General features: G+C 31.9%; 1 protein-coding gene across 1 annotated transcript in view; it reads right to left on the reverse strand.

The window, feature by feature from the left end:
* LOC143056112 (uncharacterized) overlaps positions 1 to 19,066 on the reverse strand; it is a 39,631-nt gene extending 20,565 nt beyond the window's left edge. Inside the window, exons 1-6 of the mRNA XM_076229193.1 lie at positions 19,021 to 19,066; positions 9,800 to 9,933; positions 7,854 to 7,944; positions 4,943 to 4,974; positions 3,559 to 3,649; positions 863 to 894 (exon numbers count right to left, since the gene is read on the reverse strand). Of these exons, the coding sequence (XP_076085308.1) occupies positions 863 to 894; positions 3,559 to 3,649; positions 4,943 to 4,974; positions 7,854 to 7,944; positions 9,800 to 9,908 (355 nt within the window). The 5' untranslated portion in view covers positions 9,909 to 9,933; positions 19,021 to 19,066. The remainder of the gene's footprint in view (positions 1 to 862; positions 895 to 3,558; positions 3,650 to 4,942; positions 4,975 to 7,853; positions 7,945 to 9,799; positions 9,934 to 19,020) is intronic.
* Between the last annotated feature and the right edge of the window lie 222 nt (positions 19,067 to 19,288).

Genomic DNA, 19,288 nt, shown 5'->3' on the forward strand with positions numbered 1-19,288 from the left:
GCATACATTGAGAGGTTAAGCTAGCTATGAAACGAGGTTTAATCCACCATTTTCTTCATCAGAAAATATCTGTTCCAAGTCCGGAATATGACAGTTGTTATTTATTCGTTTGATGTGTTTGAGCTTTTGATTTTGCCATTTTATGATGGTCTTGAAATATATATGCTAGATACTAACTTAGTTTACCATTATAAAAATGTGTTAAAGCTCCCCCTTTTTGTCATTGTACATTTTAACCTCTACTGTTAATTCAGTTTTTATTATTTACTTTAATATGGGTCGAAACTTATAATAGTTTCACCTTGCCATTGTGTTGTTGTGCTATGGTGAACTTTGAGTTGTTGTCTTATACATGTTTCATTTTTGCATATGTGCTTTGTCTATGTGCCATTTTGTGTTTCTTTGTTTAAAGTAATTAACATTATATTACAATTTTGACTGGTGTATCAAAATTTCAAAAAAAATTCAAAAAAGCTTAGAATATGTTTTTGAAAATAGTTGACTCAAACGTACTGATGATTTTAAGAGTTATTTCCCTTAACCTAGGTCTACCACCTTAAAAACCTTAGGTTTTCTAGTTTGATTTGTTTTACATTTGTCATTTCGGGCACTTTCCTAGCTAACTATGCAGTATAGACTTTGCTCATTGTCATACGGTGACCTATAGTTGATAATTTCTGTGTCATTTGGTCTCTAGTGGAGAGTTGTCTCATGGTCAATCATACCACATCTTCTTATTTGTATATATGATCAATGTAATTTAGTCATTTGCAATATAATTGTCTGTTTATTATGAAAAACGTTTCATTTCCAAATAATGTATATACAATATAATGCTGTCGAGAAATATAAAGGAACTTACTTTCTTTTGTACTTATTGTTGGCTGTATATTTCTGCAAGAGATAAATATTCAATCTTTATTTTGCTAAAATTAAAGTAAATAGCAAGTTAAACATGTTAAACACAATACAATATACAGGGTAAATAAAAGATGTAAAAGAAGTCATATCAATGTTCAATCTTGTTGACTAAATGTGAGTTAAATTACCTTTATGTGCATGACATGTATAGATTATCGGGATTTCTACACAATGATAACGTAAAATATCAGCCGCGAGCCACAATGTGAACCTGTTTGGCGAATAAGCGTAGCGAACGAGCGAAAATACTTCAAATTGTGCCACGCGGCTGATATTTGACGATATCTATACGAAGAAAACCCGATTATTTGTTTATCGTTCTACTACTGGTCTTTCCTCCCTCTCTAAAAGAGTTTTACGCTTGACAAAAGCAAGCTTGATTAACGTCTCCTCACACATTGTGACGTCACTGATAACTTCTCCTCATACATTGTGACGTCACTGATAATGCCTGTTCTCTTTTCAAAAATGTGATGCGAGAATTACGGAGCGACTGAGCAGGGAGGGATAGGCGATTGGAAGGACGATAATCTAAAGAACTAAGTCTTCGTCTCACAGAAAAAAAAATAATAACTGAAATAATGTCATATTATATGGATTTACCAGATAAAGCTTGGTGTCATCAATCACAAAGCTATAACTGATTAAACTATAAATGAATACTGATATGTCAATACAGTAAAAGAAAGAATTAAAACTATTTTTTCTTGTCATTATAGGTTTTTGTCTTTGAATATCTTCGCCGGTGTATTCCATGTGATGTGTGTTGATTGTTTATCAATTGTGCTGTCTCGATCCGGTAAATTTCGGTAACACATGTGACAATTATACAGCTTGGAATTAACAGTCACAGAATGGAATAGTATTTTTCGATAAAATAGATTCATTGTTAATTTATAAATTAATGTGCAATTGAGTATGTATGCATGGATTTGTTCAATAATTTTTATAATATCAAAGTAACAAGAAACTCGTTCCATATGTCTTTAAGCTAGAGACAAGGATGAGACCATGTTAATGTGATTTCAATACGTATTCTGCCTTTTTACATGACAGATGCACAGACTGTGCAAGAACTTTAAACTTACTATCTCAACAGAGTATAGGTTGGCAGAAGAAATGTTAGCACAACAAAGCACATTATTTTCCCCAAAATCTAAAAAAGGTTTGGCATTTAATGCTGAATGCAGCATGTGTAGTGAAGTATCAACAAGTTTTTAAGGAAGTTCGCTACTCAGTTTTGGTATAACAAGCTTTACGGAACACTAGTTTATATTAATAAGGAATTATTAAAGGAACCAAAAGAGCAACAAATAAATATAGGCCAATGTGCTTGTTTTCGAGATATTAGCCATTGAAATTTTGGCGGGAAAATTATCTCTCATTTTTCATAGCTTTATCATTGACCAGTTTAAGTTAAACTATCAAAAAATTACAAGGCTTTATTAGACTTTTAAAGATGGCTTATAATTATACATGTAAAGATTTATAAAAAGGAAATTGGCAAAATATTTTAAAGCTTTCAAATTGATTCAACCAGAGGATTCTGAAAATCTGACAAAATTCCCAAAACATAACAAGCGAACTTCCTCAGTCAAAATTAAGGATTAGATCTTTAACCTCCTGCATGCCAGATCAACACCCTATCAAGATGAGACACAACTCAGCGCAATATTTAGACAGTTTCGATGGATATTTCATAGTGTGTCTTTTTATATTGTAATGTTACACTTATGTCTCATGTTAGGGTGAAAGTTTACGCCAGTTAAATCGTTTAAACCCGGTCCATTTGTATGCAACTGTTTTGAGTATAGAGCCGGTTGTTCAGTGGAAGTCGTTTGAAGGTTTCGTTCATAGGGGTTTCCTTTTTTAATTTGTTTTCTGATTTGATTAGACTGCATGTTTTTCTGTTTGAATTAGTTCACACTTGTAAATGTGGAACACTTTGTAGGTTGTTTTTCGGTCTGAACCAAGGCTTTGTGTTGAAGGCCATACTTGGGACTATGATTATAAACTTTTTATACATTGTGACTTGGATGAAGAACTGTCTCATTGACACTCATGCCACATCTTCTCAATTGTTAGTGTGCTTCACAGGGGTTTTTCGTTTCTTATTTTTTTATACAGATAAGACTATTGTTTTTTTTTCTGTTTAATTTGTTTCACACTTATGTCTAGTCATTTGTGGGCTCTTAGTAGCTTGTAATTCCGTGTAAGCCAAGGATCTGTGTTGAAAGACGTTCTTTTACCTATATCTGTTAATGTTTTAAACATTGCTACTTAGACGGAGAGCTGTCTCATTGGGACTCATACCACATTTTCTTAATTATACGGATATAAAGTGCTTACACAAGCTTTCAGAAAGACGGAAAACAGGAAAACAATGTTGATTTATTGTTTTTTGCTTTACGTCCAGTGACAAATATTTCATGAATATCCAGGACGAGAACAAATTAATAAAATACTTCGGTTCTGTAACATGGGTGAACTTAATCAAGTCACACTTCCTTAAAGATAACTGTAAGAGAGAAGAAAATCGGTGATTCTTGAATAAGCATGAATGGAATAATATATAATTGGGGAAAATGATATCAAAGGTACCAGAATTATAGTTTAAGAAAGTTGTATCAGACATACTTTGTAACAGGTTTTGCCACTTTCGATTTTGCTGACTGAAATTTCTTGGCTAGTAAATTTTTCTCAACTAAGGATGACATTCCTGTTATACCTATGACAACAAAAACACTATTACATACACATTAGATTTTTTTAAGTGCAGATTGAATAGTTTGTAAATAATAAGATACATATATATGATATATTATTATTGTTTTCTACTGATAAAAACAAATCAAACTCATAAATAAAACGAAGTATTTGTATAGACCATGTAGACAGAAAAAGTCATGTAGTTCTCTTTTTGGATGTTGTACCACCTGTGCCTCTATGTATAGCTTCAATTTTGTAGGAAAAAAACACGAGCAACATAATCCACATAACCCACACTTTATAAGTCTGTAATATATCTTGCATAAAATCATTATTTACAATTTCAAATCATATTATAGTAAAGGAAGATAATTTAATTTGAATTTAGTTCCATCTTATACTTTGGTAATGTATAAGTTGCATAAGAATGGAATTTTATTGATGCGACTGGCATACATTGAGAGGTTAAGCTAGCTATGAAACGAGGTTTAATCCACCATTTTCTTCATCAGAAAATATCTGTTCCAAGTCCGGAATATGACAGTTGTTATTTATTCGTTTGATGTGTTTGAGCTTTTGATTTTGCCATTTTATGATGGTCTTGAAATAGATATGCTAGATACTGACTTAGTTTACCATTATAAAAATGTGTTAAAGCTCCCCCTTTTTGTCATTGTACATTTTAACCTCTACTGTTAATTCAGTTTTTATTATTTACTTTAATATGGGTCGAAACTTATAATAGTTTCACCTTGCCATTTTGTTGCTGTGCTATGGTGAACTTTGAGTTGTTGTCTTATACATATTTCATTTTTGCATATGTGCTTTGTCTATGTGCCATTTTGTGTTTCTTTGTTTAAAGTAATTAACATTATATTACAATTTTGACTGGTGTATCCAAATTTCAAAAAAAATTCAAAAAAGCTTAGAATATGTTTTTGAAAATAGTTGACTCAAACGTACTGATGATTTTAAGAGTTATTTCCCTTAACCTAGGTCTACCACCTTAAAAACCTTAGGTTTTCTAGTTTGATTTGTTTTACATTTGTCATTTCGGGCACTTTCCTAGCTAACTATGCAGTATAGACTTTGCTCATTGTCATACGGTGACCTATAGTTGATAATTTCTGTGTCATTTGGTCTCTAGTGGAGAGTTGTCTCATGGTCAATCATACCACATCTTCTTATTTGTATATATGATCAATGTAATTTAGTCATTTACAATATAATTGTCTGTTTATTATGAAAAACGTTTCATTTCCAAATAATGTATATACAATATAATGCTGTCGAGAAATATAAAGGAACTTACTTTCTTTTGTACTTATTGTTGGCTGTATATTTCTGCAAGAGATAAATATTCAATCTTTATTTTGCTAAAATTAAAGTAAATAGCAAGTTAAACATGTTAAACACAATACAATATACAGGGTAAATACAAGATGTAAAAGAAGTCATATCAATGTTCAATCTTGTTGACTAAATGTGAGTTAAATTACCTTTATGTGCATGACATGTATAGATTATCGGGATTTCTACACAATGATAACGTAAAATATCAGCCGCGAGCCACAATGTGAACCTGTTTGGCGAATAAGCGTAGCGAACGAGCGAAAATACTTCAAATTGTGCCACGCGGCTGATATTTGACGATATCTATACGAAGAAAACCCGATTATGTGTTTATCGTTCTACTACTGGTCTTTCCTCCCTCTCTAAAAGAGTTTTACGCTTGACAAAAGCAAGCTTGATTAACGTCTCCTCACACATTGTGACGTCACTGATAACTTCTCCTCATACATTGTGACGTCACTGATAATGCCTGTTCTCTTTTCAAAAATGTGATGCGAGAATTACGGAGCGACTGAGCAGGGAGGGATAGGCGATTGGAAGGACGATAATCTAAAGAACTAAGTCTTCGTCTCACAGAAAAAAAAAGTAATAACTGAAATAATGTCATATTATATGGATTTACCAGATACAGCTTGGTGTCATCAATCACAAAGCTATAACTGATTAAACTATAAATGAATACTGATATGTCAATACAGTAAAAGAAAGAATTAAAACTATTTTTTCTTGTCATTATAGGTTTTTGTCTTTGAATACCTTCGCCGGTGTATTCCAGTATCGATGAATTTCGGCAATAGCACAGCGCAAGTGCGATGGGAACTCCATGTTGAAAGAATGTAAATAAACGTGTACTGGAATGTAAATAATAATGACTCATTCTTAATGAACAAATCTTAAACAACAAGTTCAGGAAAGTTTAATTAACTAATTGGAAAACAGGGTAAGTATAAACAAATAAGTACTTATTTGTTACGTGCTCCATCATCCATGTGATGTGTGTTGATTGTTAATCAATTGTGTTGTCTCGATTCGGTAAATTTCGGTAACACATGTGACAGTTATACAGCTTGGAATTAACAGTCACAGAATGGAATAGTATTTTTCGATAAAATAGATTCATTGTTAATTTATAAATTAATGTGCAATTGAGTATATATGCATGGATTTGTTCAATAATTTTTATAATATCAAAGTAGCAGGAAACTCGTTCCATATGTCTTTAAGCTAGAGACAAGGATGAGACCATGTTAATGTGATTTCAATACGTATTCTGCCTTTTTACATGACAGATGCACAGACTGTGCAAGAACTTTAAACTTACTATCTCAAAAGATTATAGGTTGGCAGAAGAAATGTTAGCACAACAAAGCACATTATTTTCCCCAAAATCTAAAAAAGGTTTGGCATTTAATGCTGAATGCAGCATGTGTAGTGAAGTATCAACAAGTTTTTAAGGAAGTTCGCTACTCAGTTTTGGTATAACAAACTTTACGGAACACTAGTTTATATTAATAAGGAATTATTAAAGGAACCAAAAGAGCAACAAATAAATATAGGCCAATGTGCTTGTTTTCGAGATATTAGCCATTGAAATTTTGGCGGGAAAATTATCTCTCATTTTTCATAGCTTTATCATTGACCAGTTTAAGTTAAACTATCAAAAAATTACAAGGCTTTATAAGACTTTTAAAGATGGCTTATAATTATACATGTAAAGATTTATAAAAAGGAAATTGGCAAAATATTTTAAAGCTTTCAAATTGATCCAACCAGAGGATTCTGAAAATCTGACAAAATTCCCAAAACATAACAAGCGAACTTCCTTCAGTCAAAATTAAGGATTAGATCTTTAACCTCCTGCATGCCAAGTCAACACCCTATCAGGATGAGACACAACTCAGCGCAATATTTAGACAGTTTCGATGGATAATTCATAGTGTGTCTTTTTATATTGTAATGTTACACTTATGTCTCATGTTAGGGTGAAAGTTTACGCCAGTTAAATCGTTTAAACCCGGTCCATTTGTATGCAACTGTTTTGAGTATAGAGCCGGGTGTTCAGTGGAAGTCGTTTGAAGATTTTGTTCATAGGGGTTTCCTTTTTTAATTTGTTTTCTGATTTGATTAGACTGCATGTTTTTCTGTTTGAATTAGTTCACACTTGTAAATGTGGAACATTTGTAGGTTGTTTTTCGGTCTGAACCAAGGCTTTGTGTTGAAGGCCATACTTGGGACTATGATTATAAACTTTTTATACATTGTGACCTGGATGAAGAACTGTCTCATTGACACTCATGCCACATCTTCTCAATTGTTAGTGTGCTTCACAGGGGTTTTTCGTTTCTTATTTTTTTATACAGATAAGACTATTGTTTTTTTTTCTGTTTAATTTGTTTCACACTTATGTCTAGTCATTTGTGGGCTCTTAGTAGCTTGTAATTCCGTGTAAGCCAAGGATCTGTGTTGAAAGACGTTCTTTTACCTATATCTGTTAATGTTTTAAACATTGCTACTTGGACGGAGAGCTGTCTCATTGGCACTCATACCACATTTTCTTAATTATACGGATATAAAGTGCGTACACAAGCTTTCAGAAAGACGGAAAACAGGAAAACAATGTTGATTTATTGTTTTTTGTTTTACGTCCAGTGACAAATATTTCATGAATATCCAGGACGAGAACAAATTAATAAAATACTTCGGTTCTGTAACATGGGTGAACGTAATCAAGTCACACTTCCTTAAAGATAACTGTAAGAGAGAAGAAAATCGGTGATTCTTGAATAAGCATGAATGGAATAATATATAATTGGGGAAAATGATATCAAAGGTACCAGAATTATAATTTAAGAAAGTTGTATCAGACATACTTTGTAACAGGTTTTGCCACTTTCGATTTTGCTGACTGAAATTTCTTGGCTAGTAAATTTTTCTCAACTAAGGATGACATTCCTGTTATACCTATGACAACAAAAACACTATTACATACACATTAGATTTTTTTAAGTGCAGATTGAATAGTTTGTAAATAATAAGATACATATATATGATATATTATTATTGTTTTCTACTGATAAAAACAAATCAAACTCATAAATAAAACGAAGTATTTGTATAGACCATGTAGACAGAAAAAGTCATGTAGTTCTCTTTTTGGATGTTGTACCACCTGTGCCTCTATGTATAGCTTCAATTTTGTAGAAAAAAAAACACGAGCAACATAATCCACATAACCCACACTTTATAAGTCTGTAATATATCTTGCATAAAATCATTATTTACAATTTCAAATCATATTATAGTAAAGGAAGATAATTTAATTTGAATTTAGTTCCATCTTATACTTTGGTAATGTATAAGTTGCATAAGAATGGAATTTTATTGATGCGACTGGCATACATTGAGAGGTTAAGCTAGCTATGAAACGAGGTTTAATCCACCATTTTCTTCATCAGAAAATATCTGTTCCAAGTCCGGAATATGACAGTTGTTATTTATTCGTTTGATGTGTTTGAGCTTTTGATTTTGCCATTTTATGATGGTCTTGAAATATATATGCTAGATACTGACTTAGTTTACCATTATAAAAATGTGTTAAAGCTCCCCCTTTTTGTCATTGTACATTTTAACCTCTACTGTTAATTCAGTTTTTATTATTTACTTTAATATGGGTCGAAACTTATAATAGTTTCACCTTGTCATTGTGTTGTTGTGCTATGGTGAACTTTGAGTTGTTGTCTTATACATGTTTCATTTTTGCATATGTGCTTTGTCTATGTGCCATTTTGTGTTTCTTTGTTTAAAGTAATTAACATTATATTACAATTTTGACTGGTGTATTCAAATTTTTGACTTTTTAACCTATTATGTCTGTTTTTTGGCTAACACATTGTAGTCAATATAGTGAAATTCTATGCGATTGTTGTATTTTCATGAAGTAACATTCTAGCGGAGCCTGCATGTGGAGTAAATATCTGCAAATTTATACGATACTCCAGTGCTTTTATTCCGATTATGATTTCTTTGATAGAGAGTTTCTACTCACAGGGAAGCTATTACACCAATACTTCCTAGTGGTGAACTTGAAATCCCTGCGGAAATTTTACGGACGCCATTACGAATTGGTTGACCTTAACAAAATATATCCATTTCACATTCGATAGTAAAATATTCCTAATGCCATAACTACAATCCGGTCCTCATTTCCCGTGGATCTGCTTAACCTTTCGGACAACCGGAGTTCAGTCACAGTTTTCAGTGGAGTATATGTTGCTCAGTTTTTAGTTTCTATGTTGTGTTTGGTATTATAATTTTACGTCTTTTATCTCTTTCCTTTTAGCTATTGCCTTGTCAGTTTATTCTTTTTTGTCTTTATGGATAGTTATCTCATTGGCAGTCATACTATATCTTCATATTTGCATGTTTTGTGCATAAAAAAATCAAACTGGATCGACAAATCATTGTCATTACTCAACCATAACACCTCAAAAACACGAAACATTAACTACAAACATCATTAATGCGTGCAGCAGAGAAAAACATCGTTGATGTGTGACGACTTTTCATTTGAGCAATGTTTATATAAAAATACAAACAATATAACAAAGAGAGGTAATAGCATAACAGATAGAGGCTGATATCCTCTTTTTAATTAGCAATATAGACAGGTTAAATTTAGTACATTCATGAAACAACTATCTATCTACTAGTAGATATGTATTTAACCATAGAGATAAAAGTTAGTTTCTTTTTTAAAAGATACCATCAGTTTCATGAACTATCAAAAATCTATATTCATTAACATTAAACTTTATACCAGGCTTTTTGTTAGACACTGATGACCTGTCGGTTCTATCAGACACAGATGACCTGTCGCTTCTAGCAGACACATGTGTCCTGTTGCTTCTCGGAGAATTCGTAGCCATCACAAAAGAATTTTAACCCGTTACTCTGAAAAAGAAGAAAACACAAAGAATTTTATGAAAATTATCTTTAAACAGATTATTCCGTCTTTGGGACTTCTTTTGCATTGTTGAACATATTTATGATTGTTGTACCTTATCCAACAGAAAGGTTTAGTATATCAAAGTTTTAAGCTCATATTGCATGATTTGGCTCTATGAAATTCCTTTTCTGAGTCCTGAATGATTTTGGAGGTAACAAAGAATAAAATCGCACAGAATTAAAATGTGAGTAAACTTTATTCTATGAGTTACTGCTCTTCAAGGAAGATATCAAACCAAAAATTGTAAGTGGTTAAGTTGAATTCATACTTTGAAAAAAAATATGCCACCAAACGTTGGTTGAACATCTTTCACAGATAACGATATATTCCAATTTTTATAACCCCATTTTCGTCCTTTTCTCTTTAATTGTAATCTACCAAATTAGATTGATCACCAGGTTTGTACTTACTTAGGTACCTCTAATGGAGCAGGATCTGATTACCCTGCTTTAACAGCACCTGAGATCACCCTTATTTTTGGTGTGGGTTGTGTTGTTCAGTCTTTAGTAGTTCATGTCAATAATACTTAAAAAAAATCTAATGTGTATGTAATTGTGTTTTTGTTGTCATAGGTATAAGAGGAATGTCATCCTTAGTTGAGAAAAATTTACTAGCCAAGAAATTTCAGTCAGCAAAATCGAAAGTCGCAAAACCTGTTACAAATAATGCTGTCTAACATTTTACAGTCAGTTTTTAGTATAAGGCAGTTTGAATATCTGGGATATAATAGAAAATTCGATAGATTAGTACACCTCTTCCGGACTCCAATGACTTTAACAAATGTCTTTCACCATTGAATGTAAGGCATATCTTAAACTAAAAAACCAACGTAATTCAACAAAGTAGGTGAAAGGGATATGTGTAGAAAAAAATAAACTGTCAATTGGCAATAATGATATTTTAAACAGTGCCTTGTTTGTTGTCCAGCTTAAAAAATGAATCTGTTTTTTTTTTTTTATTCATGTCTTTTGTATTTGGGGTTTTCAATTCCACCCGGGAAAAAGCAACTAACTCACTGTAACAATATTACAGATACATGCATACAAACATGACTTTATGTACTAAAAGGCCACATTTTTTGAATCTGTCAACAAATCAAATTATCTTGGTATCACAACATGTCATGGGATACAATCTTGGGTTTTTAAGAACCTTAAAAATAAATTAGGAAGAAACAAAAAGTTTGGTTTCAAATCTATATATGTTCGAACGATCAGATCTAGAATAATGCTCTTCAGCGTTGGGTCTCAACATCCACAAACAAAAAATAACATTAAAAAGTACAAGGTAGAGCAGCTAACACGCGCCGTCACCATAACACAACGTACTAAATGTCTCTTCCATGATTGGCCATTTTGAATGAAAGACACTTCAAAATCGAGGAAACAATCAATCGAGTAAAATAAAGTACAAAATCACACACAAACTTCTAGCTGTAGATCCAAATCGTTATCCTTCACCACAGTCACTCAAAAAAACAAGATTCGCCATTTCACTACAAAATCCAGGGATCACCATGGCCTGTTTAATGATGGTGGCCCGACATCGTTAAATCATCTTCCGCCATCGTCAAATGATACCCGCCATTGTAAAAATAATCGTTTTTCTATTTTCGGTTTTTTTTTAGCCGCCGTCATTTTCGTTTGCAATTACAATCATTTACCCCTTAGTCTTTTTGTATTATAATCCAAAGGGTACAGTTTTCAAGCCCTGATGGATATTCGGCTAATGATAACTTATTACTTGTACAGGTAGATCTACATACCTTTAGACAATAGACGTCCGATTGAATTACTTAATTAAGTTTTCAGTAAATGCAAATGTAAAGTTAGATTAAAAAAATGTTTAAACCAGTAATAATGAAAAAAGTTTTACAAGTCGAGCACTTGCTTTTATTGACGAATTACGCAATCAGAATCCCCCTTATTAAACGAGTACGAAAAGACGTAAAACTGAACATAATTCATGCCAAATAACACCAGCACAGCAATTATCGATACTATTCAATATCGAACATTCAACATTTTCCCCATTCACTGTTGTACTTTGGAATTCACATTCATTAAACCTCATCAGCGTTTCCTCTTTAGCTCAGTTTAAAATACTTGACCACAACCAAATCACAGTGAGAGATTTACACGTTTTGAAAACATTTCACAGTAAAACTAAAGTTATGCAAAATTTTCAATTTATTATGAAACAGTTAGTTAGAAAATAAGAAGACAAATTCAAGCGATTCAATTGGACGGAAAGATGTAGGTATGTGCATGACTCAAGCATGATCATATCTTTACATATTGTAAAGATCTATTGGCCGATGATAACATGTTGACCTCATGGTGTCTTTTTGTCTTTTTAAAGTAACATCGATCGACCTTTATCTTTGATGAATAAGGGACGACATTAAAAGTTCAATGTATGATAAATAAAACCTTAATACACATAGTTTTTTCACTGTAGGGCCGAACTTAAATCCATATTCTTTAATCTGAAAATCAATGTAGGATAAACAAAACTTGCAGAGATTTTGACCCCCAACCACAAAACTATATGAATTCGTTTTTTTCATCCTACATTGATCTTTTGATGTCAATCCTAATTACCCAACAACTGTAATATGTTATTTATACGTATGACAATGTATAAGACGGACATTCAAATAATTGTTAACAAAATTAATTTCTTTATCTCAGTCAAAGGTTCAAAATCAGCAAAACTATTATTCGTGACATACCCAAGAATGGATGATAGAAATGGCCGAGTACCCTTATCAGAGAAACCCGGGGTGCAATGTTGACAATGATGATTGATTTACATAGAAAGTAATACAAAATATGTGGGAACCTTTCAAAATTATTATTCGTGACATACCCAAGAATGGATGATAGTAATGACCGAGTACCCTTATCAGAGACACCCGGGGTGCAATGTTGACAATGATGATTGATTTACATAGAAAGTAATGAAAACTATGTGGATACCTTTCAAAATTATTATTCGTGACATACCCAAGAATGGACGATAGAAATGGTCGAGTACCCTTATCAGAGCCACACGGGGTGCAATGTTGACAATGATGATTGATTTACATAGAAAGTAATGAAAAATATGTGGATACCCTTCGTTTATCTTACATCATATTTTTTATGGATTGACTTATTATTGTCTCTTATATCAAATTTTACATAGATTTACCTGAATTTATGTTCAATTGGTATAAAATATCCAGTCTATAAGATTTTATATTTAAGGGTAACAATTGTTCTAAATTCTAAAGAAAGTCACTGATGGGTGTTGCTATGTATTGCATTCAATTAAAAGGATATTTAAACTTTTTAAATGCAGATTGTAGGTCAAGATATTAACACTTATTATAGACCAGAAAACTGAATGTTTACTATGTTGTTTATATTCCACTTGTAAATTCAATATATTCAACAAGTGAATCATGGGATTAGTTAAAAAATGGGACGTTCAATATAAAAACCAAAGACAGTATATATTGTTTTTTTAATGCCAAAACTGATAGTTTACCAAACTATATTATACTGGATGAATAACTAGCTGGCTTTTTTTAATTAAGCGCAGACGATGATACATGTTTTAATTGGCTATGAAAATTTATCTAGAAACTATGTTACACAGGTACAAGTGGAAATTGTGCATAAAAGAAATTACGGTCAAAAACTATTAAACGTATGTAAAAGAATAATTTCTCACGTTTCGTTATTATAGCGTGAACTTATTGTATGTAAGTAACTAGCGTATTGTTTTATAAGTTTACGTCACTATAGGTATAAGACATGTGATTAATTTTATAGCGGGAAATTTTATCTCTGAGACTATCACTTTCTAGATATTTCTAGCCAGCCGCAGACAGGGCAACATTAAAGTTCCATTCATATTATGAATATACTATGATACATGTATTTATATGTTTTCAAAACAAAAGACGTCCGAGGATGACTCGTAATTGGGTCAGACCCAGGTTTCCAGTTTATCCCATCATTGTTTTGTTGGTTTTTTTTTTGTTCCTGGCAGACAAGGTCGTTCATGATCGAGTTATTCATTTATTCAGTTTACATTCATGTCAACCATATAATAGCTCTTGTTCGTATAAGGTTTACATTATTTTAGCTAAGTTGTACCTATAATAATAATATACATCATGGTTTCGTTATTTGGAGTTATTGCATGTGGTCTGAGTCAGTGACAACTATACAACAGATTTATCCATCGGATCGCCATCAATGATGGTGATACATGGCTGTGTACATTATGTATATACAACTCGTCTAAACATCAACCCAACAATGTTAGATCTGTAAATTTGATTTCGCAAATGTTTTGTTCTTCCCTCGCCGGGATTCGAACCCATGCTACTGTGATATCGTGACACCAAATCGCCTGTACTCCAGCCGTCCCGCTAGACCACACGACCACCTTGGCTCTACAAAATAAAGCTTTCAGTGGCCGTGTGTTACCTTTCCTCGTCAGTTTTAATCTAGCGGCGTACTACAGTACATGATATATAAGGCATGGAGATGTTATTATTACAGATCAGCTCATATATATACTAGTACTAAGATATATTACGTAAATAATTAATAAACTCCGTTGTCCACTATGCTTGCTAGACTATTGGCAACACTTTATATTGTATCCATTCATGATTTGATACTAGAATAATAGATATCAGCGTATAGGGTCACTGGCCAATCGGCCCCACACTTAATCGCCACTTTCTAAAAAGATCGCCCTACTCTTGTTTACCAACTCGCCAACTTATGCAAAAGGTTAAAATCCCATTTAATAAAGGTCTGCCAACTCGCCCGACTTATTAAAAATAGAAAATCTACGATGAATTTAGTCGTGACATCTTATCCCATTTATCGGAGACAATCTTCACTTAGATAGTACTAGAGTGGGTCGCTTTTTTTAAAAGTGGGCGAGTTGGTGAAAAAGTATGGAGAATTGGTGTTGGGCGAGTTATCTTGTTTCCTTTGAATATGTTAAATTACTGAGACTTTGTATCCAGTCTAGGGGTTTGATATGTGGAGTTACATGCTAAAGATCTTGAGTTCGAATCCCTGCATAGACACTAGATTTTTTCAACACAAATTTTGAAAGTTAGTCTTTTCCGTATAAATCTGTCTAAGTTTTATTGTGGATTTAATATTTCCGCCAAAAAGTTACAGGACAAAGGAAAGCATGCAGAACAAGGAAACTCTAGCTGGTGTAATCTGGTAGGGGTGATCCGGCTCAATCACCCCTGATAGAACAAAGGAGCTGAGATGTAAATGGCTTTCTATGCACTATAAAATGCTATACATGAATGACTTTTCATTGTAAATTAATTATGAAAGTGAACTCTTAAAAATTGCACTAACGAAGTGTACAATTCCCCTATGCTATTGTCTAGTGAAAAGAACAAAAGAAAAGATCAAACGGAAGAGTACTGCATGTTTGTTTGTCTAATGATTATAAATGAAATCAGGACAAAAAACTATAAAAACATTTTGGGTTGACATTTTAACATTGTAAAGATTATTTAATTGTACACACACACACAAAAAACTCCACTCAAAGAAAATTAGAAAGGTGACAAAGGTTTAATGAAAAAAACATGTATTATTTGTGTTCGTTACCCAAAGATCAATAAAAATCAATTAGAGAAGTTTTGTCATTATTAAAAATTATATAATTTTAGAAAAGATGATTGATATAATATTGTAAGATTTTTAAAACGAACGAGTATTGTATATACAAGATTAATTTGTACCTCCATTTTTGAATAATTTAATTTTGGATGTAACGCGTCTTCTGATTGGCTGACGTTATTTTGTTATTTATGTGGTGCACACTGTTAAATAACCCGCTACGCGCGTTATTCAGTGTGCACCAAATTTTTTATGTTATTTATTCATAGACAGAAAAAAATATTGCAGTCATTCCTTAAATAATTCATCTTTTTTTTTTTGTTATCACGAACCTATCTCATTTCTCTCATTTCATTTGTTGAAATTACCATTAAATGATTTAAACACCTTTTACTAACCATGTTAACACAAAAAGTGAGCTTAAATCAAAAGTTTGATTATTACAGAGAATGGCTTATTTGTGGTATGTCACTCGAATTATAGGTTAGACAATACTTGGTCATGTTTTATGAAGATTTAAGCCCAAGGCGAAGCCGAGGGCTTAAATCTTCATAAAACATGACCAAGTATTGTCTGACCAATTTAGAACATATTCACACTTTCGAGTGACCTTACAAAACTATCCTTTCCCATTGTAATATTCAAAACTAAATAAGAGTTCACTTTTTATAATGAACTTAATATATAACATAGTTAATTAATGATCATTTCAATGAATGAAATGAAATAGCACGGACATAGTGTGTGAAGGATAAATTGTTTTATTTCTGCTTCAGGTAAATTTTAATACACATGTATCTTTACATTTTTTTTTATTTTAAAAAGCAACACAATATTATATAAATCCCTTTTTGGAATTTGATTTTTTTATAGATATAAAACTCACTGTATGAATATTTGAATTCAGACCATTCAACATTAAATCCTTACTTTTTATTGATAAATTTAAATGTATTGCGTTTTTCCAAAAACCACCCTTTTCTTTATATATCAGCAGTCTGGCATTGTGTTTTTTGAAGGAAAGAAAAATAATTCCCTCAAATGTAAGGTATATAAATTAAATAAATATCATTTTATGTATCCTTACCAATTTTATTTTTTTTGTATTCTATTGTGTGTACCATGAGGAAATGCATGAAATTTTGCAAAATTCAAAATGTTTTTATTTTAATCTTGCTCTTTCATCTTCAATCAGTAGGCTTTTTTCCCAAGGAAAATGCCTTAGGGGATTGTACACTTCGTTAGTGCAGCTTTTAAGAGTTAACTTTCCTTATAATTACCTGACAATGAAAAGTCATTCACGTATAGCATTTCATAGTGCATGGAAAACCATGTACTATGAAAATTAGAGGACAAAAAAATGACTTTTCATTGGACGAGAAGGGGTGAGTATGTTCTAAGGTGTAAATATGTTATAAATTGGTAAGATAATACTTGGTCATGTTTTATGAACATTTTAAACCCTCAGCTACACCTCGGGTTTTAAATATTCATAGATGATAGAAGAAAAACAATCTTAAATCGCGGAAAATGTAAATATATCTTTGATGAGTATTAACCTTGCAACATCAAACCGTTATTTATACAAATGACCATGTATTACACGGACATTAAAAGAGATGTTAAAAGACATACTTACTTAACCCCAGTCAAACACTCAGAAACAGTAATGGCAGAATATCCTTATCAGAGACACCCAGGGGTGAAATGTTGTCAATAAGTATCGATTAACATAGAAAGTAATGAAAAATATATGGGAACCCATCAATTATTTTTCACATTATTTTGTTTGCCGTTTGAAATATTATTTACTCATACGACCGAAATTTGCATAGATTTACCTGATTTTATGTTGGAATTAAATATCCATATCTAATTTAAAGGGCAACTATTATTCTCAAATTAGAAGAAAATGTAAAAGAAAATCAGTGGTGATTGTTGCTATGTATAGAGATCAATAAAAAAGATATTTAAACTTTCAAATACAGATTGTGGGTCAAGATCTCAAAACTTATTATAAAACAGAAAACTGAATGTCTACTACGTTGTGTCTATTTTTTAGTTCAAAATCGAAATATTCAACAAATGAATCATAAGAGTAGGTAGAAAAAAGTAAAATAACAAAACTACCCAACTCCTACGAAAATCAATAACGGAAAGCCCGTAATCAAATGTCAATATCAAAAGCTCAAATACATCAAACGAATGGATTGACTTGGTACAGACATTTTCGGATGAATAGAAAATGGTGGATCAACCTGGTTTTATAGCTAGCTTAGCCTATCATTTGTATTTCATTATATTGACAACGATGTGTGAACAAATAAATATAGTCAAAAAAGGGGTACAGCAGTCAATATTGTGTTATAATCTTAATCACTTTCAAAACAAACAAATATGTTAAAAAGAAACACAAAAAGGCATACAGACAAGAAAAATTATCCAAAATATAAAAAACTAGAATTTCAAAATTTACTATAGCACAAAAACACAAAGACAGGGTGTATAAGTTCAGAGCCACGCCAAATGTATACCGCCAAAAATAGACTATAAACAGTAAATATAATATCCATAAGGACAAATAATTAAAAGAAAACTATAACACGTTATGTAGATGATAGTTTACCATGGCACAATAACACAATGACGGGATGTACAAGTACAGCTAGAGCCACGTCAAATGGATTTCATGAAAACTAGATTAAACAGTAAAATTCATAATCATAAAGACACATAAAAGAATACTGTAACACGTTAATAAGATGATAAACAACGTCAATACCAAGAATCTATACTTCAAGACCATCGTGTATTATTTGTGAAGTTGATACAGAATATTTATCAACAAGGTATTGGTACCTTCCGATCAATTTTTTATAGAAAAAGGACGAGACTTTCTTTGACATAACCCTGATTCATTAACTTTCTACTCGATCAGACATTGGTATCTTTTAACAATTTTTTAGTGGCAGCTGTAAGCTTTTGAATACCGAATCAGTTGGAATATATATATCCCATATGCAGGTGAAGCTGGAATTAAGGGTTAGGGGAAATGATAATTTCATAATTAAAATCGTCTCGTTTGTCAGAGATTCTGGTACTGATATAACAGCGTATGTCAAATTCGAGATATAAATCTAAAAATAAAAACCAGATACAGTTTATTATAAATCATGACTTACCCATGATTTGAGGACAGATATGGCCTACTACCCTTATCAGAGACACCAGGGGTGATATGTTGTCAATAATGATTGATTTACATAGAAAACAATGACAAATATATGAGTACCTGTAATCAAGCTGTCATATTATTTCATTTGTCAATTAAATTATTTTTAACTTATATGACCCAATTCTACATAGATTTACCTTGCATTAAAATGTCTGATGGTATAAAATATCCAGTGTGTTCTATTTTAATTTTAAGGGTAACTATTATTCTAAAGTTAGAAAAAAAATGTAAAGGAAAATCAGTTGTATAGCGATCAATAAAAAGGTTATTTAAACTTTTTAAATACAGAATATGAATTTGTATAGAGGGTCAAAATCTCATAAACCTGAAACCAGATTGTCTTCTGATTGTCTAAACTAGGTTGTTTATATTCCACTTACAAATTCGATATATTCAACAAGTGAA

Source organism: Mytilus galloprovincialis, chromosome 13 (assembly GCF_965363235.1).
Source record: "Mytilus galloprovincialis chromosome 13, xbMytGall1.hap1.1, whole genome shotgun sequence".
NCBI lineage: Eukaryota > Metazoa > Mollusca > Bivalvia > Mytilida > Mytilidae > Mytilus > Mytilus galloprovincialis.